General features: G+C 48.0%; 1 protein-coding gene across 1 annotated transcript in view; it reads left to right on the forward strand.

Moving 5' to 3' along the window:
• The first annotated feature begins 7,057 nt into the window (after positions 1-7,057).
• Positions 7,058-24,669, forward strand: part of LOC149352703 (neuropilin and tolloid-like protein 1) — a 273,532-nt gene continuing 255,920 nt past the window's right edge. Inside the window, exon 1 of the mRNA XM_089581925.1 lies at positions 7,058-7,456. Coding sequence (XP_089438051.1) covers positions 7,423-7,456 — 34 coding nt within the window. The 5' untranslated portion in view covers positions 7,058-7,422. The remainder of the gene's footprint in view (positions 7,457-24,669) is intronic.

Genomic DNA, 24,669 nt, shown 5'->3' on the forward strand with positions numbered 1-24,669 from the left:
AGGATCTGCTTCTGCTTGCCTGGCTGCCAGTACAGTGATATCCTTCTCCATTCTTGCGAGAGAATCTCAAGTCTCGAGATTGCGTACGCCCTGCGTGAAAAGCTTATAGCCCATCGACGTTAGCTTCCAAACCACACCGTGAGGCTCGTATTGCGTCCCCAGCGTTCCACATCTCATAGAGATAAGAGAAACTCTGGCTCTCCTCCCTGCAAAGGTTAGGACTTGCACGGATGCTACAGAAGCCCCACTAAATGGCTTAGAAGCGAACCCCCCTCCCCCGGGGCTCTAAACTTGACAAAAGCTGTGCGTGTTGCCTCTAAGGTAAGCAGAACACGGTGGGGCAGTAAGCTGAAGTACAAATTTCACATGGCGATGCTCACGCACTGGTGCACTCTAAACACGAATACACCAATATGGGAGTAAAGAGGGAGTAATCTGTCCTCTAGCGCATAAAAGGGAATGCGCTGGGAGAGAGCTTATTTCCTTTCAACTCCTTTCTGTTCAGAGAGTACAGCATTGCCACCCGATTCCGCAAGGTCACGCGTGCATTTATTTCGATTATAGAGAAGTATTTCATTTACTGCTGCCGCCACTTGTACCTTCATATTCCTTTCAATACATTTCCTTTTATACGCTGTGTATATGTAGCTGGGCAGGAGACAATGACAGCGTATTTGTCGCGAATCCTTCATGGAATTGGCGAAGCGCTGCCATTCGCTTCAAGCCCTGCTAATCACACTTCTTCTGCTGCGAAGCACCGTACAGACTCGCTTTTTAATCTGATATCCCGACCACGTAATTATCTTCCGTAGCTAGAGCGAAGTCACGAAGCGACATAGAGTTACAGCGATCCTGATATATTTAGCATGCTGTGGCTTGAGGAATGCCAGGGCTTCGGTAGGTGCACATTGTCTCGGGCAAAGTGGGAGGCACACTTACAGAGTGAGCTCGGCATGTCATTCAGGTCTTGGTCTGGCTGTGTCATAGTTGAAGCTGTGGTTTGCCGCTTTGTTTGCTACTCGTCAACAAAGGCCTCGGTCTCTAGAAAGGTGTTGAATTGGGGGCAAAGCTTGGCTTATGAACATGGTCGTCTTTACCTGTTTATCAAGTTGACCTGTCGATCCTGTATTCGCGTTGAATCTGTTCTGACTTTCCCCTGCCGGTCGCAGCCGCAGACTGAGGAAGCCAGTTGTAAATTGAAGGCTGTGAATTTTGTTAATTAGCAGCAGCGTTTATTTTTTAGCCACAGGTGCTCAGCAACATGCTAAAGAGTGCGTGAAGAATTCACTGATAAAAATTAAATCACGTTTTCCTTGCGATAGATGTCAGATGGACCAGCCGTTATTAGCAAGCAGCTGGAGCGCCAAAATTAATGACTCGTTTGATTGTCAACCAAGGGATGCGCTACAGTGGCAGTTGAACAGAGTAGCCGGTCTGTCAGCAAGATACGCAGCCTTTCCTAAAAACATAGCTTCAATCATTTCAGTGTTTGTTCTCATTAAGCAAATTTTAATCATTTCTTTTTCTTTTTCAAACAACCAAAACCCGTTGGCTCTGCTGAGAGATATTGAAGGTCGGTAAAGAACTTTTTGCTGCCTCTCTTCTTTCTTTTTAATTTATTCCTCTTTTTAGTGAGACTTGAACGGTCCAGGTCTACAAATGAGTAAAGTCGTTTCCATTCTGCCGCCGCGGTGGCTCAGCGGTTATAGTGCTCGGCTGCTGACCCAAAAGACGCGGGTTCGATCCCGGCCGCGGCGGCTAGAATTTCTTTGGAGGAGAAATTCTAGAGGCCCGTGTACTGTGCGATGTCAGTGCACGTTAAAGAACCCCAGGTGGTCGAAATTTCCGGAGCCCTCCCCTACGGCGTCTCTCATAGCCTCAGTCGCTTTGGGACGTTAAACCCCATAAACCAAACCAAACCGTTTCCATTCTTTTGGATGAATTGGCTCAGCTAAAAAAAAAAAAAAAAAGGACTCACAGGACGGTTGCCACTGGGTAATGCGAGATACAGTGAGAGCTAGCATTCCGCGATAGATTGAGGCAAAGTATTCAAGAGAGACATCCATGTGTGTGTGTAGTTATAGACGACACTTTTTACTTTTCCACACCTTCCACCTGCGGGGTCCACCTTCCAGGTGAATACCGCTGTAACCATCTTCAGGTTGCGCACCCCTCTGCCCTCGTTGCACCCTTCTCCTTCCGCTTCAACCCTTTCGCTTCTTTCCACGGTAACGACCTTCCGGCCTACGCAGTGCTCAGCTCTCGCTTCACGCTCCTCCTTCCACTGTAACTCCCCACATTCCCCCATTGTTACAACCCTCCAGTTGCGTCGATTACTACTACAACACTAAACCCAGGAAAGATACCTTTAACAGCTGTCGCTCTCCGGCGTTCGTCCTGTCTCCTCTATCTTCGTCCGTGTCTTTTTTAGCCGCTGGAATGTCTCACAATAGTACTAGCAACCAACTAGCCCAGCTTTCTACGCTTAAGTAAAAAGTATCGTCAGTGCAGACCACAGCGTTTCTGTCACAGGGTGGAACCAATCTACTCGCTTGTAGTGCATGAAAAGGAGTGATCGCGAAGTGTTCGGCGCTGGGCATACGGCTGCTAAAACTAGTACCGCAAGCACCTTGCCACATCAGCTGACAGCTCTGGTATGGACCGTGACCCTCCAATTCTGTTTGCCTCGAAAGCAGCTTATCTGGTGCTATTCGGCAGTCTCCCAAACAGGCACTGCAGAGGCAAAAGGTGGCGCAGTTCCTCTCAAGAGGCTCTTGGACAACCACCCGCCAACTGACCTCGGTTCTCTCCGCGAGTCGAAAGCGGCCAATGCGGTAGTTCTTTTTGCGATCTCAGAGCACACATGCGGGGTCTTCTGAAGTCTTTTATGAGAATGCAAATCACTTCACCGGTGACAATCTCTCAGTACTTCCTAGCTCTTATAATAATAATAATAATAATAATAATAATAATAATAATAATAATAATAATAATAATAATAATAATAATAATAATAATAATAATAATAATAATAATAATAATAATAATAATAATAATAATAATAATAATAATATCTGTTATTGCACATAGTATATACATAATAAAGAATCGGGCCTGTCAAAGCCTCTAGTGGCTTGAGGGACTGGGCTCGGCAAAGTCGGCAGACGGACGTGCAATATAAACATGAAATATGACCATAATATCAACACAACATATCGAGACAATAACACGAAATGAGTACTGACCAAGGTGTAACAGTTCAGAAAAGTGACAACAACAAGAGATAAAAATAAACTGCAAGAGCCTACGTTAACACAATAGTAATTTAACACTTCGTGCCTGATCATGAAAATTTAGACAAATAGGAACCGTGTTACAATGACTGAACCATGATTTTTAATGCTTTTTTTGATGTTGCGGAAAGCACCTCCTCTGGCAAATCATTAAAAATTTGGGGAACATAAACACAGCGCCTGGCTTCCCCATACCTTGTTGAGGAGCACGGTACCTTAAAACGAATGGTACTACGTAGGCTTCGGGAAGCTACATGATGCACTTTGAAATTGCTGTCCCAGAAATGTCGTACCACTACAGTCTGTAGAAAGAGCGTTTGAAAGCATGGAAGACCAAGGGCTGTGAAAATGTTATCGGATACAGAAAAGGGGCGTTATATGCTACATTTGTCAGTATGTTTCTTAAAGTGTCAACTCTGTTTTGCCATCTGGCTGAACAAAAAGTAAAAAACGTAATTCCATATCGGAGAATGCTGTGCATTAATAATAATAATAATAATAATAATAATAATAATAATAATAATAATAATAATAATAATAATAATAATAATAATAATAATAATAATAATAATAATAATAATAATAATAATAATAATAATAATAAAAGTTTATTTTTCCTCTTTTACAAGGAAAGGAGCCGCAGCAAAAAAGCTGCTTCGGAGATCAGCTTGACGGGCGACTGCCCCCTTACTGACGGCATTTGGCAGCGCAGTATAAATCAACTGTACGAATTTTACATCAATAAATCAAAATCGAATGCAATTTAAGTTAAAGCACAAATGAAAAAGAAATCAAGTACATCATGTACAGAAGCACTAAATGAGGACATAGACAAACTGTTCATAAAAACATTTGACGGAACTGTACGGAAACAACTGTAAAATCTTTCCGACTATTGCGTGAGTGCTGATTGAGTAAAACTCAACTGGCTATTCGCAACTAGCTATTCGATTTCTAAAGCTATTCGTTTTGCTTCGACTGCTTCTATGAGCGCCTGGAAAAGCAGGGAAGGAAAAGTCTAAGAAAAACAGGCCACAGGTCGCTAATGGTAGCCTTAAGCCTGCATTTTTTCCACTGCATTCATGAAAGATGCTTCCTTTACACGACGTCCAGATTCTTGAAGCCATTACTGCATATGACAGTGGAAAAACATTGTCCATATTCCCAGCACTGTTAATAGGTAGCCGGCAGCTGACCCATACCTGGAAGCAAGGCTGACCATGTCTGACCATGTCCTGACCATGTCTGACCATGTCAGGTGAGCTGCTGCTCACCTGAACCACTACTCGTCGTTAACAAAGTGGCATCGTCAACTTGAAGAGAGTACACAAACCAACTCCGTTTCTGACAAAACTGAAACTACCTCTCTCTCTGTAAGCATGGTGCAATAAACTGGCGTTCGCCACGGGCAGCCAGTGTGTAGAAAACACTGCGTCAATTGTGTAGAAAAGATTCTCTCTCGTGCCTCTATTTACGCTTTCATGGAAAGAAGGCTGAAGCCCGGTTCCTACTTTGAAGCCACATCTTAACAAAGTTGGCTACCGCAACAGCCCTTGGCCTTTGTACTGAAGTGCGCTCCTCGTGTCGTTATGCTTGACTGAGTCTGCTTGTCGTCGGAGATGTGGGTAGGCCCCAGCCTGAGTTTGCTACAGTTGTGCCGGTCTTCTGCAAACGCCATTGGATTATAGAATATAAAATATTTACCGCGGTCGCCATTCTCTTGTAAAGCCGTAAGTGAGGGAAGCAGAGTCGAATGTTTATGAGTGTGGCTAACTTCTTTTTTCTATTCGCCCAACCGACGAGTTCTTTCTCAAGCTAGGAACGTTTTAATCCATTCATACGCCATAGAGGACTAGGTGCTGGTTTGAGCATTGTTCGAGAACTCGTGAAAGTAGTGCTGTCCCGACCCAGTGAGTTGTCAATTTTGATTTTGAGGAGGAGGGGGGAGGGCAGTGACGAGGTCGGTCAGACGGTCAGAGCGAAATGTCTATCCGCGCTACACGCAGTCAGTTTGATTTGTTTTATTTACTCATACATGGCGGTAACGGGAGTACGTTCGTCTCATGAGCTACGAAATTACCACTCGCATGTGCGTGCGTGGGCGTGTTCCTGTGCGTGCGTGCCTGATCGGCAGATATCTCTCGGAATCAGTCTCAGAGCAAGAAGGCAGACAGCTGGGGTCCGTAGAATCCTTGAGCTACCGCATACACTACATCAGTTGGCAAGCCTGGGGGCGTTTTGAGAATGTTCAGTGGGCTTTACTGGAAGAGTGTCCGCTCCGCTGTTGAGTGATAGTACCATCAAAGTCCTCCTTTCGCCTAAAATGGCTTAATTATATCACCTTAGCTTATCTCCGATGACTTCGATAAAGAGAAAGTACGTGCAGGTGGCAGCCTCAAATCAAGCCCGAACTTAGAGGCAGTGTTTAAACTCTACCTTCGTTTGCATAAACACAAGTACACTTGTGAAGTGCACTTCGGGCATTAAATGTACCCATTCTAACAATCTTGTCGCCTTTTTTGCTCCCTTAAGTGGTTCAGAGTGATTGCATAAACTCTGAAGAAGATAATGTGCAGCCTATCTCGTCGTCAAGAGTAGGTGAAGAAATCTGAGATGCACTGCTAGAAAGGCGTAACACATTCTAAGACGGCTGCCTCCCGGAAACTTCGGCTGCCAGAGTGACGCCAGTTCTTCCCCTGGTTCGACAAGCGGCGCTAGGCACTATGCTTTAACAGACGAGCTGCGTTTGTTCATTCTTTAACCCCTTTCCGGGGCTAACACAAACACCACTTTGACACTTGAGTGTTAAGTGATGGAATAAAGAAAAGAGAAGGAAAATTATGGGCCTGTCGACTGGCGCCAATGGGGGCCACTTTACCGACCGCGAGCAGACAGAAAAGGGAGGGTAGACCGAAGTGAAAGAAAAAAAAAGATTAAAAGATTAATACGGTGTATGGTATATGTGGGGTTTAACGTTGCATAGATGCACCGAGGCTATGAGGTATGCCGTAGTAGAGGGCTGCAGATAAATTTCGACCACCCGGGGTTGTTTAACGGGCACCGGCATCGCTCGGCACATAGGCGTCTTTTGCTTTCGCCTAGATCGAAATGCGGCCACCGCGGCCGGGGTTCGAAACGGCGTCCTTGGCCAAGCGCGTCGCAGCCACCGCGAACGCCAGAGAGAGGATGACGTCTTCGTGAAAGCGAGATATACTCTGATATTTGAGCAACTTGCACGCCGTCTGGAGAGAGGAAATTGGTATAACACACGAAATGCTACGCGTTGCTGCCGGTTACCCGATCTTCGCCGGCACTCGGGTATTTTTGCACGCTCTCATGGCACTCCAGCCCATGTCCCGCATATCACTCTAGCGTGCGCCAAGCTGCATGCCACTTGGGCAGAAAGTTTCGCAAAGTTCGCTCCAAGTAGCCCTCAGGTTCGTCGCGGTTTCTGGACATTGATCACCTGAGTTTGCAGCGATGTAGGTGAGCAGACCTTGGGAAAAAATTGTCCTCGAGCACATCCCCAGTCTGCTGCGACGAGATAGACTTCCGACGATGCTCAACATTCAGCGTACCATGCGCAGTAGCAGATGCGTTCGTCGGAGCCATGCGCAAGGCTCCCAGCCCCGGAGCCCTGCGCAGGAAGGGGCTTCCGAAACTCGCGCGCGCGCGGCTGGAGCCCACGGCCGGAGCCCGCGTTTCCGGCGGCGGCGCTGGTCGCGGACCCGGCGAGCGAGGGCGCGCCGAGCGTCAGCGGCAGCGGGGGCGGCAGTCGGAGCAGCCACTTCCCGCGGGGGGGCTACGCGCTGGAATCGCAGGCCGCGGCCCAACCCAGCAGTCCGCCGCCGCGTCTACTCCCTCTGCCCACCGCACGGCCTCCTCCTCCGCCCGCGTCCCCACCGTCCAGGTAGCATGTGAGCGGAACCTGCGATGCTGAGCCTGGCCCGCCCCGTCGAGCTCCGCCGGGCGCCGCGCCTCCGCCGACCCCACGAGCCCAGCGAGGCGGCCACCGGCGGCGGCATGGGGTAGCCGCCACGGCGACGCCGGCCTTCCTCCAGCGTGTGTGTGCGTGCGCGCCGAGCCACGAACTGCACGGAAGAGCGCCCCGGAGCCGCCAGCCAGCTCAATGCGGCGCTCCCCAGGACGCCTGGCTGTTGCAGGTGAGAGACCGCGTGCTTCGGGCTCCAGCCGCAGTGGCCGGCGGCCACGTGCCTGCGTCGATCGCGCGCCACCGGTGCACGCGCGGCCATGGCTAAAAGTCATACCGCAATCCTGTTGCTGTATGGCTTGTAGCTCGCGTACACCTCGAGCAACAGCCCGCTGCGGGAGGCCGCAGCACTGGATGTTCCCCAGTCGAAAGGGAGGGGGAACTGCTCGAGTCGAAACGATACATCGACTCCCTTGCACCGAAGGGAAGACCCCGTTCAAGGGAAGATCCCGCACGCAGAGCGTCAAAAACGCCGGCTGAGAAAGGGTAGTGAACTCCTCCTCCAGGTCGCGTTTCTTGGCGGGGAACGCATTCCTTTCCCCGCTTTCTGCTTTTCCCGTTAGCCGCACCGAATTATTGCGAAAACGGGCCAGAAAGCGAGATAAGCGGATTATACAAGAGGCCTGCTTCGGGCCGGGCAGCGAACGCTTAAAGCGTCTGGCCCGTTCTTAGGCGGCGCGAGTCGAAGATCATTTTCGAAACTCGCATAAACCCTAGCTTGACGGCGCTCCCTGATGAATATTTATGGGCGCTCAGAGGCCTCGAGAATGTCGCAGCCTATGCGATCGCACAAATGAACCCCAGCCCTGGTAAACTATAACCTTCTAGCTACTCGTGAACTTTTTTATGTCAGAGCACGTACGCTATGGCATCGGCGTTTCAAATTCTCTCTGCGTGAGCAAGGCACTGGTGAAGTGTTTGCATACTGTTACAATGATTTAAAATTTATTGCGGAGAGGTTCTCTTAGTCGATCACGACATTTTTAAATACCGACGCCATTGTCAAAAAGAAGCAAAAGACGAGTGAAAACAGGTATTGTTGCCTTTAATTATTTCGCTTTTAAGTAATGTGGGGCTAAGCAAAAAAATAACCGATACTGGCCCCCTCAAGAAGAGAAAAAGCTCACCCACATGAAATACGTTGGACGAGCCCTTTCTTTTTAAACGCCGGGAACATACATGCTACACACAGGAGGAGTATAGCTCTACCCGTGCCTCGCTGTTGCAATACTCCAGTATAACACGTCCTCTTAGCATGGGCATTACGGCAGCGGTGTTCCGGGCCTTAGCCGAGCCTAAAACTTAGCACGAAATAGAAGCAGACACAGTCTGCTTCTGTTTGTTTTAATATTAACATACTTTTTGGTCATCACCGTTATCAAATGTTACTCAACGTTTAAAGGGCCTTATAAAATGCATTCAGAAAATAACTGGTATAAAAATACACCAGGAAAGACCGCAACATAGGCACAAGCCTTCTGTCTTGGTCCAGTTTCTAACGGACGCTTTCCCAAATTGAGCTACCAGGAACCGCCGGCCCTCGCTGTCATGCAATTCCCGGAATTTCGTTTTTTTTTTTTTTCGACCACAGCAGAAACGTGGCCTGAGTCACAGCAGCGCCGACTCACTAGCATTTTCGCGACGAACGCGGAACGTTTCCCGCGGGCTCTGAGGCTTCGGCTTACGTTGCAGCCGAGTGAGCAGACCAATCTTTTCTGGGGGAAAGTAGTCAGCTCGTAACGCTTGAAAGCTCCATGACTTCTGCGCGTAGAAAGGAGCTCCGGTATTACGCACACCCTTCGTCACCGACAGGCGCGCGACGGGCGAACGCGCCTTTCAAAAATGATGAGGACAAAAAGCGTCGGAACAGACCTCACAGCGGATGTTTTTTTGCAGGCAGAGGTTTTACAGTCCTGAAACTACGTTTCTAAATGTTATTTTCATTGACGGCACGCGCTTCATTCACGATCACTGCGAACGGAGAGTCGCGCGAGAACATTGAGTGCATATTCGTGTCCTTCACCCCAGCGCCTTGAAACTAGAAAGGTGCGCAGGCATCAGGAAAACGAAAAAAAGAAAAGTCTGGGTTCAGAAGAGGGGGGGTGTTCAAGAGGCCAAAAACTATAGTTCAAGAACCTAAGGCTGCCGTGCGCATCGACTTTGGTTCAACACAAAGTAAGCAGCCAAACAGACATGGCATCGCACGCAACATTCCAGTAGGGCTTGTCACAGAACCGGAGCTTTTTGGGGGGAATTTCTGAAACGCTCTTCAGAATGATGCAGTATCACCCGATGATCTGTTCCGAAATACTCCGACTTCCAGCAAGTAATGTCAGTGTTATTGCATGATGGTAGCTTGTATCGCCTTGCGTGGGCAGTTTTTTTTTTTTTCGGTTTTACTCGCTCACCTATTATTGCTCTCTCTAGCGACAGCCTCGTGAGCCACATTGAAAGCTAAGACGCTGAAGCTTTGTAGGAGTGCACGATGGACCTTGTGAGCGTACAGAGTATGCGGCCTGTCATGCCACACTGCCGTTTGTGGTTCGCCTTCGATGCGTGGAATCATGAACGCTTCCTTCATCTTCTTCTTATATTTTTTTTTTTTTCATTAGGAGCACAAAATGACTCACAGTCGAGATTTCAGCGCCATTTGTCGTCTCGAATGAATGTGTTTCCAGGCTGCATTCTTGCTGTGATTTGTTGTTGCGGTGAAAACACCTCTTATAAGTTACCACCTGAGCCCGTGACGTGATATCAATGGGTAGCTCAAGTCGCGACATGTAGAACACCCCTGGGCGAACTTAGAGCAGCAGGAAATTTTTCGATCTGGTTCATGCATGCATATTTTCAGCTTTTCATAGGATGCCGGCAGTCGGGGTAACATTTAGGTGGATTTACGTATACCCCCTTAATTTCTAGACAGCACTACAATCATTTATACGAAACGCACGAAAAACAAAGATAACGCAAGCACCCATGCTCAATTCTTCCATCACATTGAAAGTTTAACAAAGAACGAGTTAAGGTTGGCATAGGTAGGTTTCTGAAACACCTTCCACGGACCCCCGCCGCGGTGGCTCAGTGGTTACGGCGCTCGGCTGCTGACCCGAAAGACGCGGGTTCGATCCCGGCCGCGGCGGTTGAATTTCGATGAAGGCGAAATTCTAGAGGCCCGTGTACTGTGCGATGTCAGTGCACGTTAAAGAACCCCAGGTGGTCGAAATTTCCGGAGCCCTTCACTACGGCGTCCCTCATAGCCTGAGTTGCTTCGGGACGTTAAACCCCAACAAACTAACCAAAACCTTCCACGGACGCCGAGGTCACTTTGTTAGGGGACTGTTCCCTTCCTGTCGGCACTTCTGGCGCAAAGGAATGTACAAGGGCTTCCTTGGTACATGAATGGGCAGCTCACATGACCCTGAGACAACCATACGCCACCTTGCATCATCTTTTATAGGTTTTCTTCATTCTTATCTGCTGTAACCACTTGTATCATACTGCAATGACATGTATCTATTATTGTTGAATATACTAACCCACCCCTTATGTAATACCCCCTGAAGGGGGTCTTTAAGGTGAATAAAGTGAAGAAGAAGTGAAGTTTTTTGTGCGTGATAAATGCGAGAAATTGCACTCATTTCGCTCAAGAAACTCAACAAACGGGGGCAGATAGAACGCCATCCTGACGCAACAGAGACGCGCAAAATGGCGAGATATAAGAAACGAGAGAACTGGGCAACCGCGCCACTTCCGCTAGGCCTCCACATAGAGGCAGAGCAGCCACCTCGTATGCGGTGGATACCGGGTTCGGGAACCTACCGTATAAGAAGCAAGAACCTGCCAGTTTTTCGAATAGGTAAAAGCTTTCCGCGCCTTAGCGCTCGCGAAAAGTGTGCATGCCGAAAAGAACCTAATGGTCTGCAACTATTTCGTTTGCAGTGCTCTCTCCAAGTGCGCGCATTTCGTATGTCTATGTTCCACATTTTCCGCTGTACAAACTTTTTTCTCTCTTTTTTTTTGTATGTGTATTTGTGTTATAGCTACTTGCAAGGTCGTTAGACCTTAACATGTAAGGGCGGAAAGAGCGGCTTATAAACATATATGTCTGACTCAATATGAAGAAAACGTCAGCACGCGTCGAAGGCCCACTGCCGTGTTCATTTCTCTTTTCAAGAACACTCTTCGAAATTCCCTCAGCAGTACGGCTAAAACTACACCGGAAGTTGAGCACTGCAAAAAAAAAAAAAAACTTTTAACTTTACCTTTTGCTTTTTAACTTATGGAACGCACCAATATCCGACACACGCACGGACGCAGTACGGCAAGAAAAACGAACGCGAGGCGCCTTATTGCGCAGTCTTGGCTCATGTTTATTCATTTCGCTGCCTGCAAAAGACATTATTCGCCGAGGAGCCTCAGCGAAAAGTTTCCAAAAACGGCTGCCCTTCTCTTCGACGTTATTTTGCTGGCGCCCTTGCGCTTGTTTCGGCAAGGCGGCCACATACAAAGCCGACGGCGACGTGTTACGAGCGTATCACCTGCACAGGTGGCGCGTTGCTCAAACGCCTTCTCAGTGCCTGGCTTCTGAAACTTTCGCAATCTTCTCGGGGCCTTCCGGCACAGACACGAGGGCGGATGCGAAAAATAAAACAGTAAGTTTGAAAATAAAAAGCTGAGAGGGCGAAAGCGTTACCACACGTTAACTAGGGAGACATGCCGCCCCAACAACGAGTTGAAGCGAGTTAGTTACCAGCCCCGTATAAGAAGGCTCAAAATTTATAAGCATAAAATGTGGAACATGAGCAGCACGCCCACCGTTTCAACCTTCCCTTGGATCTCGCTAGCGACATTACATTGCGTCCGCCATTCTGTTACCGACGCGTCCCACGCGTTTTTCTTTCTTTGTTCGAGGCCTTTGGCATAGCTGGATCCGGCTGTGCATAGCTGAGAGTGTCAGTTTATTTCCTATTAAAGTTGTTCAAGCATATCCGTGATCATCCTATATTTCTGGATAATTAATATGGCGACTGAAGCGCAGACAGCGCTATGGCCGAGAATTGCACGCTCTGCCACCTTCTAGTCGGCGCTGGCTGACCAGTCTTGAAAGATATTAACAGGACAGGGAAGAAAAATGGTGAACAACAAAGTCAGCAAGCCTTAAATACGCAACACATTTATTCTGAATTCAGTGCAAATGCAGTGTTTGTCACGGTTAAATGCTGCACGTTCATATAAATCATCTAATACTAATAATACTAATATAATACTAATATAATCAAGCTTCTGTCCGATTAGAGAGGATCTTCAGATCAGGTCCAGAGGAAGATAATAAGGCACAGAACGAGCCAACCTCAATTTACCGGCGAAAAACAAACCTGCTCGGACTTGGAGCATGGAGAAAGTGTTCCCTTGAAACCCATTTGAGACGTTGTGCCTTGCAGCCGCCCGTCATAATTTTCGTGTTCAACCCTGCTTCATGATAAAAAATAGCGGTCGTATCGTTCAATTTTTCTGGGTCTTAGGGCCACGAATAAGCAAGACACAATGCCGGGAATGAATGCGCACTCGTGTATGTATGCATACCTCACCGCGAATTGTTCGCTGCGGCATCGATGTAATCGGTGACCTTCGGCCGCTTGGGAAGTTGTTTAGGATCTCGCGGAACGTGTACGTGTCGTTACCGTTGCTGCCGCTGTATTTTCAGCGACTTCAAACTTTATCCTATCTTATCCAGAACAGAAGCACAGCTGCTAGAAACAATGTGAACATCCACACGGCTGTCCGGCGATGTCTCAAAGCGCACCCGGAAACAGGCAAACGTGGTCTGGCCATTCTGAAGTCGTTGGCACCGCATCCTCGCATTCCCGAAGTGCGACTTTTGTCGGCAGATCAGGAAGAACCTCTCCGTCGCTGTGCTAGCTGCTCCGAAACGACCAGAGAAACACGCCAACCCGATCGCCGCAAGAAATGCTGCACCAGACTGACCAGTAGAGAAGGCCAATGCATCTGAGTGCCTTGCGATTGCTCAAATACCTAACATGACGAACTGGCTTCCAAGAGTGAAGTCCTTCGCCGTGTCTCTCACCAAAAGGGAAAAACAAAGTCCCTTGTAAAGCGTAACTATCAGGATAATACTGTTGCAGTTAGCGACCATACCATGATTTCCGCGCGCTCTCTCACTCTCTTTCTCTCTCTCTCTCTCCCTCTCACGCACACACACACACACACACACACACACACACACACACACACACACACACACACACACGCGCGCGCGCGCGCGCACGCATGCACGCACGAATGCACACAAACATACACACATACAAAAAAAAAAATAAGGAAAATATTTACTGTATTTATAAAGTGCGGATGAAAGGATCTTATTTCAGCGGGTACGAGAACAATTAGAGGCGGCTTTTCCATTCTCTAGAGCCCGTGAAGAATTTTCACGTTTGAAGCCTTCTTCTGTTATTGAAGTTATTAGCCTCAAATGGAGCCCCCCGCATTAACAACAGGGCCTTGAACATTTAATTATACGTTTGGATGTGATCTTTTGCGTATGGAAGAAAGAGTAGTAAAAGAGGAAAGCTGTGATATCTGACAGATTACTACAACAAGGGAAAAGCAAAAGCCTTACATTTTATTACAGACGCATTTCTGTCTTCAGACAGTGCACACAGCGTGCAGAAAAATGTAGAGCCAAGCACTGCTCGAGCAACGTGACCTTAAGCTTGTAAATAGCGAAGAAAAATCGAGAAACATAACGAGTGTTTATTCCTGGCTTATAGCGCGCCACTAGCAGGCTGCACTACATCTGCAACAAAGCCGACCGCACACACACGTGCTCGCGTGAAACAAGGAAAATCACGCCGTCCTAAGGATTGCATGCTGCGGACGTGGGCGTCAACGAACTGCCCTGGGTACATCACAACTGCCGAAAACGAACAGGAACGCGTTAAAGAGAACGTTAAAGAGCGTGTTCGAAAGAAACTAAGAGGTTGCGACCCGACGTAGAAAAAACAAAGAAACACAATGAAAGAAAAACACGTTCCCTCAATAAAGGAGGCCTTAAAGCGAAACCCATGAAGCAGAACCAGTTTCCAGAAAACTTGGTTCAGTGGCGTCAGCGCCCGAGTCCCTTCCTGGCCCTTGTCACCCCCGCTCCTTCTTCACCGCGCTGACTTTATCTTCTTGGCCTCGGCAGCCGGTCGTCGGGGTCTCCTCCTTTCGACGTGTCTCTTCGTGTGTTTCCCTTGTATTGCTAGTTTTTTCATGCCTCTGCCGCGTCACGTTTATGCCTGCCTCAACTGGCCCCTTCCTCCTCCCGAGGCGGCTGAACAGAGGGCTGAACCTTCCCGCTCGCGCCGGCAAATGCGCTGCTCTCGCGCACCCTCTCTTGTAGGCTCCCAAAATAGAACTGCGGCACGGGAACGCCGCCGCCGTCGTCGTCTCCCCCGATTTACGCCCTCGCAGCCTCTCTGACCGCTCATTCTCCTTGTAGGCGTCTTGCACTTGCTATCCTTTCGTTTTCTTTTTATTATTATTCTTTCCTGCTCTTCCCAGCTGTTCTCTTCTTGCGAACCGGTAGTCATCCTTGATGTGGACCCTTGCGGAATCCTTGGGCTCCGACTGGAGGAGTCACCGGTAGGGACGCCACGAGGCTAACGATGTGTTCGAAGGAGAAGAAGGAGAATACAAGTGCGTCTGCTGAAGTCCGGGGAGTATCCAAAAGAAATTGCGGTTACAGAAGGCCCAATATAACAAAAAAAAAAACGGGGGCAAGCGCGTATGCGCCAGCTTTCCGCTGCGAAAACCTGTCAGGCGATCGACTGTTCTCTTTCCTCGGCTGACCCTCTGCTTGTGTAGGAGGCACCCCATTTGCGCCCGTGTTTCGTTCTGGATAGTGCGCGTGCGGGCACGACCGAACGCCACCTTAGCGGTTTCGTGTAGAAAAACGGGGCTTCTCCACTAACACACAATAATTGCCACGAAGCAACCTTTACAGTGGTACTGCACTGAGAAGACTTGTGCTGAAAACTTTAGTTTCATAAATGCGCCCCTCCAATATTTTTCTCGTTTTTTTTTTTTCAATCGAGTTCGCCCAACAGTCTGCTTCCTACCTGCCTTCTTTTGCGCAAACAGATCCTTCTCCAGATTTTCTTACTACCAGCGGAACAGAGAATGTCTGATCACTTTTATAATCAGCGAAGCTCTTGTTAAGCATGCATATGGAAGCGAATCTAATAACACGCGCAAATTTTTCTTTTTTTCACACGCAGGGAGTACGAGCTGTTTTCTCAAGAATGAAATGTATTGAAAACAAAAAAAAAGATCTTACGGACCGGCGAGGTTCTTGCGTCCCAAATTTCCAGCAGTTGCGAGTCGCCGGATCATAAGAAGAAGAAAAAGAAGAAAGAAAGAAAGAAAGAAAGAAAGAAAGAAAGAAAGAAAGAAAGTAGGAAAGAAAGAGAGAAAGAAATGAAGAAATAAAGAAAGGAAGGAAGAAAGGAAGAGAGAAATAAAGAAAGAAAGGAAGAAAGAAAGAAAGAAGAAAGAAAGAAAGAAAGAAAGAAAGAAAGAAAGAAAGAAAGAAAGAAAGAAAGAAAGAAAGAAAGAAAGAAAGAAAGAAAGAAAGAAAGAAAGAAAGAAAGAAAGAAAGGAAGGAAGAAAGAAAAGAAGGAAAGAATGAGAGAAAGAAATAAAAGAAGGAAAGAAAGAAACAAAGAAAGAAGGAAAGGAAGAAGAAAGAAAGCAAGAAATAAAGAAGAAAGAAAGGAGGAAAAAGAGAAAGAAAGCAAGCAAGAAAGAAGAAACAAATTAGGAAAAAAAGACTGAAAGAAGGAAAGCAAGAAAAAAAGAGAGAAAGAAAGAAGGAATGAAAGAAAGAAAGAAAGAAAGAAGGAAAGAAAGACAGAAAGAAAGAAAGAAAGTGAGAAAGAAAGAAAGAAAGAAAGAAAGAAAGAGAGAAAGAAAGAAAGAAAGAAAGAAAGAAAGAAAGAAAGAAAGAAAGAAAGAAAGAAAGAAAGAAAGAAAGAAAGAAAGAAAGAAAGAAAGAAAGAAAGAAAGAAAGAAAGAAAGAAAGAAAGAAAGAAAGAAAGAAAGAAAGAAAGAAAGAAAGAAAGAAAGAAAGAAAGAAAGAAAGAAAGAAAGAAAGAAAGAAAAAGGAACCAATGCTTGGATGGGAAGAAAAGTCGCCGGCTATAGTCTACGGCCTATTAATGCAGGCGCGTAATGTCTGCCCCTTGGGGCCCAATTTATTTATCTGCTTTCAGGAAATCTCGATCCTAACAGCTATATATACCCGCACACACTTAAATGGTAGAAGTACCATAAAATGATAAGAGAGCGCATTTCTTCCCTACTTTCATTCAAAGTTCTGCCGCTTCTGCCGAATGGACTGAGTTCCGCTTGAGACTCCGGGACTATGCCCAAGACGTGGCGGTCGATAGCTTCCGGACGAAAGAAACAATTTTGTATGCACGCCGCCAGTTCCGTCCGCTCTCTGCGCTTCCGCAGTAGTGGATTTTCTCTCGCGCCCATCCCAAGCACATCCGCAATGCCTAGTAGACTGAGGTCGGTTCCCTGACCAGCCCTTTCGTTAAGCGTTTTCGGCAACCCGGATCCAGATAAATGAGGCACACCTCTACCGTACGGTCTTTAAACTCTTGGGGAGAACGCGTTCGCAATAGTCTTTTGTTTCAATCACGTCCGACGCTTACCCGAAAGTCTGCCCAGTAGATTTTTATGTACCGATGCACACGCCAACATTAAAAAGCTGCAGAAAGAGAGTTTATGCAGCAAAGCCAGTAGACTGGAGGATCTGTTAATCCCAATTTAACGGCAAGCCCATACTTTGCTCAGATCTCTCTCTGTGTGCTCTTGCAAGCGCAAGTAATCTCCGGCAAGTTCTCAACTGCTTATAAGGGCTGTGTGAGCAGAGCTACGCGTGCTGGGCGTCTAATTGCCTCGCTACTGCAGATGCCACGCTCCGCCCATGTTGATTTCAGAGGTTTCGCTTTTTTTATTTTCTCAAAACTTGCCAGGCAGCTCCTAATGAGCGCCAGCAGAGTGAAAAGCAAACGTGCAGGGCTTAACGCATGTTGTCAGGAATGCGGAGCTAATGATCGGTAGAAATAAAAATAATGCGTGCAGTGAAGAGCGGCTAATGTAGCGAGACGCTGAGTGCAACAAGCTCCTTGCAGGTCCCCTTGTTCAAGCTGTTATGAATACGAAAACATGCAAAAGTTCACAACTTACGCATGCATGCGCACGAACACAGCACACCTACGTGCTACGCGCGTACGTCGTGCGCACATATTTTTTCAAAGCTTAGAGGCCACCGGGTACGCTTCTGAGCACTGCTGGACGGCTCGTCCAGATTCCACAGCGCAGTCTGGAAAATGAAGAAGACCCTTTCTTAAAGGCTTGCTTTTTCTTTTCTTTGCCCCGCAGGCAGCGCTGTGACGTCAGGCCAGATAGCTGGCAAGCAATGTCGGTTTCGCCGGATGCGTTATCAAAGTCAAGTCTGACCAATAGGAAAGAGGCAAAAGAAAGGCAAGGCAAAAGAGTGCTTACAGAAAATTCGGGAGACACTTAAGCTCCGCCTTAAGGATATGACGCAATAGCGTTAATAGCCCCTCCCGCCACCCTCTGTTCTTAAGTTTATTTTATTTTTATTTGTTTGTGTATCACATGGCACATAAAGCCTCTCTTTAACAAAGACGAACGAACGTTCCACAGTAGCCGAGCGGTGGCGCGCCTAGCTAGCGGCCCTAGGGACAGTGGTTCTAGTCGTGGCTCGTCCATTTTGCTGTTAAGCGCTATTGCTTTCCTTTCTTCAGAGGCACTACGTAAAAAGTGGAGTGATGTCACGGCCCTGCAGACCAAAGAGGAATCGTGTAGTGACGTCATCACTGTTGAACTGGGCGATCGTGTGAGGTGTTTGAATTACCCGCGTCACGACTCTCTCCATCAAACTACATTTTCTCGATGCGCCAACAGCACCGCTTTCTCCTCTGGGCAGGACCCTTAACGCTATATTAATACGGGGCGTTAATACGGGAAAGCTTTGCGGTCAGCTGCTCGATGTCCGCTATAGACGCTTTAGGCGGCGTGGACGTGGGCTTCGCTTGGCTTCGCCCTCTTTGGTCACGTGATAACGATGTCACTATGCGCTTACAAGCCTGGTTTCGACGGCTGCCGGCGCACTGGGGCCATCCTGAAAAGATCAGTTGCAGCTTTCAATGTGAAAAACGAGCTCGCATGAGGAGCAAAAGCGCGCTGCGGATGCACAGAACTTGCATCTGCAAACAGTTTGATCTGACCGATTGATTCACACGCCCTCTTCGGACTGTCCAAATCGGCCCAACTGTTTCGACAAACCGGTCAGTTTGCTGGGCATGTTATTGTTACTTTTTTTCATCTGTCGCTCATGGAGCACAATGGGAATTCGATGACAACCTGCGTAAATTATAAGTCCAGTATTGGCTGAAAGCTTGTTTTCCAGAGCTAGTTATTTTGGCGGCCAGGAAAAATGTGTGCAGGTTTACTAAGCTGAATGTGCACGTGTTTACGATGACCCACTGATTGCGGAGATGATATTTATTCTGCCGTTTAAGCGGAACTGCGTACGTTGCTCAAAGGCCGAAGAGCTCTCCGAAATTCGGCCAGGCTCTTGCTGAAGTATGACTGAAAGCTTTGCACTGGAGTTCAGGTGCCCCATATGTTTTCAGCTGGAAGCAGCTAAGATAATGCAAAATTCCACCGCTGTCTAATGCACATGCGTTGTTATAAAGGAATCGATTGCTCAGTCTGGTGTATCAATGTCGAAAAAAATAACCAAAATTAAGGGCATGAACACTGCGACCTTACTTGTCCGTTTAATAACTTCATCATCAAGGTGTTCGTATTATGGCCAAAACAAGACCTTCAGACAAAACTGTGCAGCAACGCTGCGAAACAAACAGGAATATATTACTGCTATGAAGATTGCCAGCACGTCCCCGTTGCTACTGCCGGTGATGAATAAATTCGGCACGATGGGTTTAGTTTAGTTTTTTTTTTTTTTTTGACAAGTCATAGACATCCTGCGCTCATAAAGACTTAGAGGCAGCCCTCAGAAAAAAAAAAAAAAAAGTCTGTGCCGCAAACCAAGCACCCAATATGAAAGGAGGCTCGTTAAATTTGCGGCAAATTACCCCAAGCACATTTCTACTTTACTGTGCAATGCTTCAGAAATGCACTACACTTCGGCACACAAGAAGCGGTTACAAGTAGACTTCGCATGCGTACACAAACCGAACAGCAGCTTTTCGCGCATTTTCGCACAACTCACCAGTAGTGCGAACGACGGCTCAGAGGATGGGAGAAAGGGGTGGTTTCCGTGGCGCCACTTCCTGTGCAAAGCGCTATGGGAAGGGTCGGAAGACCGAAGCAGCAAACGTGACAATCTTGAAACTATTGTTAAAGGTGAATGCATGTATGCGCCACATTTGGACGCAGGCAACACGCAAAAGAGCCACCGTCACGAGGTTTTATTTGGAGTTAATAGCTGTGGAAATACATCCGGAGCCCTCCTTATCAGTGACGAAGCGTTGCTTAAGCGCGCAAAGATACCATCACTACCGGTAAGCGAAGCAGTGTTTGTATGAGTGTGCTTGCGCAAAATTTCACAAGCTATGTTATATCGTTCTGATCTCGCTATTAATTACCTTCGGCCAACTTCTTAATGCGGCCGTGCAGGCTCGCTGCCGGCGGACTGAACCAGGAGGTGCCACTCTGCACTATTCGAATCCCATTGATCCTTTCCGAGCAAGAAAATGATTAAGCTTATTCCTTTAACCAACTTGAATGTATGCATATTTATGAACGCAAGTACGCTGGTTACCATGATAGTTTATTCCTTCGCTTGAGACAATACTGGACTGCCATGTCTATGCACGAGTTTGAAGAGTGTTTGCAAGAAGCGAGATAGAAACAATGCAGTGAAAAAGTATGGGTGGCAACGGCAAATTAGAGGCTAATTTCTCAGGACCTCGACTATTGCAGCATCCGAGCGTTTGGCAGCTAAGACACATGCTGCTAACGGACCGTTCTACGTGCATTTAATTGAACTATCGCTATGGTATTTGGAAAGCGACTGATGTTAGCGAGAATTAACGGAAAACAGTTGTGCATAATATGCTTCTTTCTTAACATGCCATGCTCTTTGTATGCTTTTGTTGTTGCGTTGTAGCATAATATATAACAAAAATACTATATTTTACTGTTAGCTATTTTACAAATAGTATTGTGATTGTATTTTTGAGTTTTTTTTTTATATAAATCGCTGCTGTAAAATGATTTGAAATTGTTGTTGTTTTCACACAGGATGGCAGGCCTCAGTCAGGTGCTCTCAACGCCTATTGCTGACTCCTTCTTGGTTTGCATATGCACTGTAAACCGGAACCAAATTAGCACTCCAGATAAGATGTGTCGAGTTGCCACTGCTTCTTTCAAAACTACAAACGGAGAGCTACTGCACCAAAATTCGAAGCCAACGCCGTGGGAAAGCGCACGCCGCGCTTGTCCGACTAAGCCGGCCCCCTGAAACAGATGTCTCAGGAATGTTGCGTCTCCTCATAACTGGCATTCGTTTATCCGGCAGAAAGTCCGGCCAAATCCCGCGCAATCAGTCAAGCGCCGTTCACCTCGGCCGATTTCCTCGCCTCTCGCGTCTCCCCGGGGGCACGCGGGGCGAAACAAGAGTCGGGTGATGGACGCCGGCGTCGCGCAAGCTGTTGATTCAGGGCGAGTGGCCTCCCCAAGGTTAGCCGGCCCAGCACGAGGCAGGTTCACAATCGTCCTAATGGCTACAGGGGCCGTAGCGTCTGTCTTCCATTCGGTCTCAATTTGTTGCCCGGGCGACCTGCCAGCGGGCGCCGGGCGACAGCTTCCGTTAATTGGGGCTGGCTGGGGGCATTAATTCGCCACCCACCCTCCACCCGGGCGAGCCGTCACGGACAGCGCCGCACCTCAGCGGTGCCCGTAATCAGGCGCACCATCTGCCGCGAGCGCCAGCCGCGGCGCTGCTGCCCGCGAGCCCGGCGGCCGACTCACGCGCCGCCACGCCCAGCCTGCGGACGCCCGGAACTCGCGTGGGAGCCACCGTAAAAGCCGCAAACAATGAGGTGGTCGCTTTTTCAAGATTTCGGGACGCACAAAACTTGGGCAACGCGTTCTACGCCGATCCTAACGATGTTAAACTCAGCCTTGAATTTACCTTCGGGGGAGGCGAGCAAATGTAAACACTTTCGGAGGACAGCAGAACGGAGGGCAGTGAAGAAGCCGAAAATGCGGTGAAAATAACTGCTTTTATGAAGAAAGTGTTTACAGTCGCGCGATACGCGAACCAAGATTTATTTTCCTTTGCTTGCCAGTATGAGCTCGCCTCTCGTATTACGCGCAGGTTTGCATATTACTTGGATTCTTACAGTGCTACAGTGTGGGTGGAGCGGCAAGCTGCAGCTTCGTGGTTGCCACACCATTTACGAATTCGTTTTGCTATTCGAGCTACTAAAGGTCGCGAGAGAGTGTAATTTATAACGCTCTCCTTGACAAAATGCCTCCTGGAAATTCACCTAGTGTTTCTCTCCGGAAATGATCATAGGTCGCCTGAAAAGTTAAAATAAAATGCCGCAAAGGTAAACCACTTTTTCACTCTCAATTCTCGCAAAGGTCGCGTGTCATGGTCTGTTCTCCTTAGTATATCACGACACCTTCTTCTCTAGCGCCAGGCTCACCAGCTGAATGAACAAAAGTAATTACTTTATACCACCCACTCAATGCGAGAAACCATGACGGCTGCCATCGTGACTCGACGTAATTCTACATGGGATTTATTATGGCGTTGCACCGCTTTTCTTTTGTTTTTCTCAGCCATCGCCTAATTATTCTCTCTTCAAGCACCCACGTACAGGACACTGTATAAAGTAAAAAAAAAATGTCGCCTCTCATTGCGATGCATGCTAGTGAGTTTGATGAGACGGTGGAACGATGGTTTCGCAGTTTTATGTTGTTAGAAAAGTCCATGTCTTTTTAACTCGGAGAGGTTGAAAATTTCTGCAGGGCCGAAGCCCCTTGTTCCCAAGGCACTCTGTCCTCGCTGCCAGTGCGCTTAGCAGCTTCGTCATTTCGTGAGGGACAATCTATCCACTGCTCCCGACCGCAGAGGAGGATGCCGCAACCTATCCCGCGCTGGTATTGGAGGCCAGCTGGAAGGGAACTGAAGCGCGAAGCATCCCCTATGGCCGCGCACTAACAGTCGCGCCCAGGACGGCGGCGGCGTGAAAAGGGAAACAGCTCATTCCCGAAATGCGCTTTAGTTCCCCCGTTATTTCCTTGCCCTCCTCTCTTTCCCTTCGCTGCCCGGCGAAAATTTTGCGAAAGGCGTAAGCCAAAAGTGAACGTTCAAACGATGGCCGCCTCTCCTGAGAACTTACAGCAGCCGTCCATACCGCGCCGCGCGAGGCCCTGGCGCACGACGAAAATTCTCTTCTCTCGCGCCGAAGCGCGATAAAGAACAAAGGCGAAAAGTTGGGTCGAATTTGCGCTGTCTGGTGGCGGCCGTATAGCTCGGATGCGAACTGGTGAATTAAAGAACCAAACACAGAAGAATCCAAGAGGCGCTCCGACCTTGCCTCGCGCTAAAAAAATGATTGCTGGTCTCGGGTATCCCGGACAAGGAAAGTGCGCGGACGAGCAGAAACAAAAGGCGGCGGCGGGCACCGTGAAAGGAGCCAGGCACGGCAGAAGACCAGAGCCGCGTTGCACTCGAAATGAAAGTGTGCAAAACGACCCGGGCTGCTCCGCTCGGCGTGGTGACGAGTCGTTCGAAACGGAACTAAAGTAGGCCTGAAGTCAAAGAGCAAAACAATGAGCGCGATCGGGAGAAACAAAGAGGAACGCGGGGCGTGAGGAAGAAATAAAGCGCGTCAACGGCAGCCCTCATTTCCCCGCGACACTCTCTCAGGCCTGCTCGCCAGATTTGTCACGACACATTTGCCTCGACCATTTTACGTTTTCTTGCGAGAAGGAAATAAAAAGAGCGCCGCTAAAGCGGGGCCGAGTCGAAAGAACAGATATGATCCCCCTCCGCCCAGAAGTGGGTCGAAGCGACGGTTGTCCGGGAGAATGAATAAAACGCGACGGTGGAATATACCGGCTGAGGACAAAGCATTCGCAAGAAGAAAGGAGGGAAGAAGGAGGCTATAACATACGCGCAAACATACGCACCAGAAATGCGGTTAAGCTGGGTGTCCGGTTCCGCGTTTGTTCTTCCGGAACGTGCACGAGTAAAGCGGTGATTTCAAAAAGGTAAACACTGCTGAAATGTTCAACCGGGGATGCTGAACCAAACCCGATATGGTGGGAGCAAATAAGCATACAACTTGACCGGCGTTCGCAAAGCAAGAAAACTGTCCCTTTTCTCACTTGTTCTCCTGTCTTTCTTTGTTTCGCATTCGGTGCCATTATTTAGCATTTCTGTTGCGCTCTCAGCTGCGTCCGTGCGATCGCTGTAATTCCCCGTCATCCAACCAGATGGCGCATATGCAGAGTGATCTAGGAGTGCACTAGTATGTGTCACTGCTTCCCGAAATTGTCTCAAGTGAAACTGTTAAACCGCCTAGAGGGGGCGCATAATGCCCTCTAAATCTGGATATACACCTTAGCTTCACGAGACACCATGAACTCTAGGCGAAACTTTGCTAACACAACTTAAAGGCAGAGGTAAAAAGAGAGAGATCCCGTTATTATACGTAGACGAATATTAAGTTGCCAGAATGCCAGTGTTTTTATTGGGCCTAAAGGTGTAGTGCCTAAAGAGCGCGTGTTCTGTATCAACTCCTGCGTTCCTTCTTCTGTGCTGTCGTTCTACATTGTATTGCCAACTCATGCGGCTTTGCGTTGTACTGTCAGCATCCACGCCAACACATTTAAAAAAGGAGCCTGCATGAGGACAAACGCTACGCCAAACTAGATTAACAGATTAGGGATAAAAAGACATGCAGCGACGTTTATGGCGAATCAAGGTAACTGCACCCGGTCACGCGCGCTAATGGGGTACTGGGTAGTAGTTTTATCCTGCGATACTAGTTCGACGAGCATGCGTGGTCGGAATAAGACGGAAGCCGCGCGACGGAGGGTGTCGAGATGCGAAAATGCCAAGTCTGGTTCGCTTCGCATTTCTACCCACTCTACGCGTCCGAAAGAGAGGTCGTTGAGGAGGTGGCAACGGCTGCTTAGCAGCAGCGGCTCTCGGACACGCCTGAGCTACTCGTTCACTTACTGTTCAAGACACCATGTTCTGGCGAGGTCAGACACCGCCGCTGCGGAAGTATGGTTCGG

The sequence above is a fragment of the Amblyomma mixtum genome, chromosome 3, assembly GCF_055824585.1.
Source record: "Amblyomma mixtum isolate Tamu chromosome 3, ASM5582458v1, whole genome shotgun sequence".
In the NCBI taxonomy this organism is placed as follows: Eukaryota; Metazoa; Arthropoda; class Arachnida; order Ixodida; family Ixodidae; genus Amblyomma; species Amblyomma mixtum.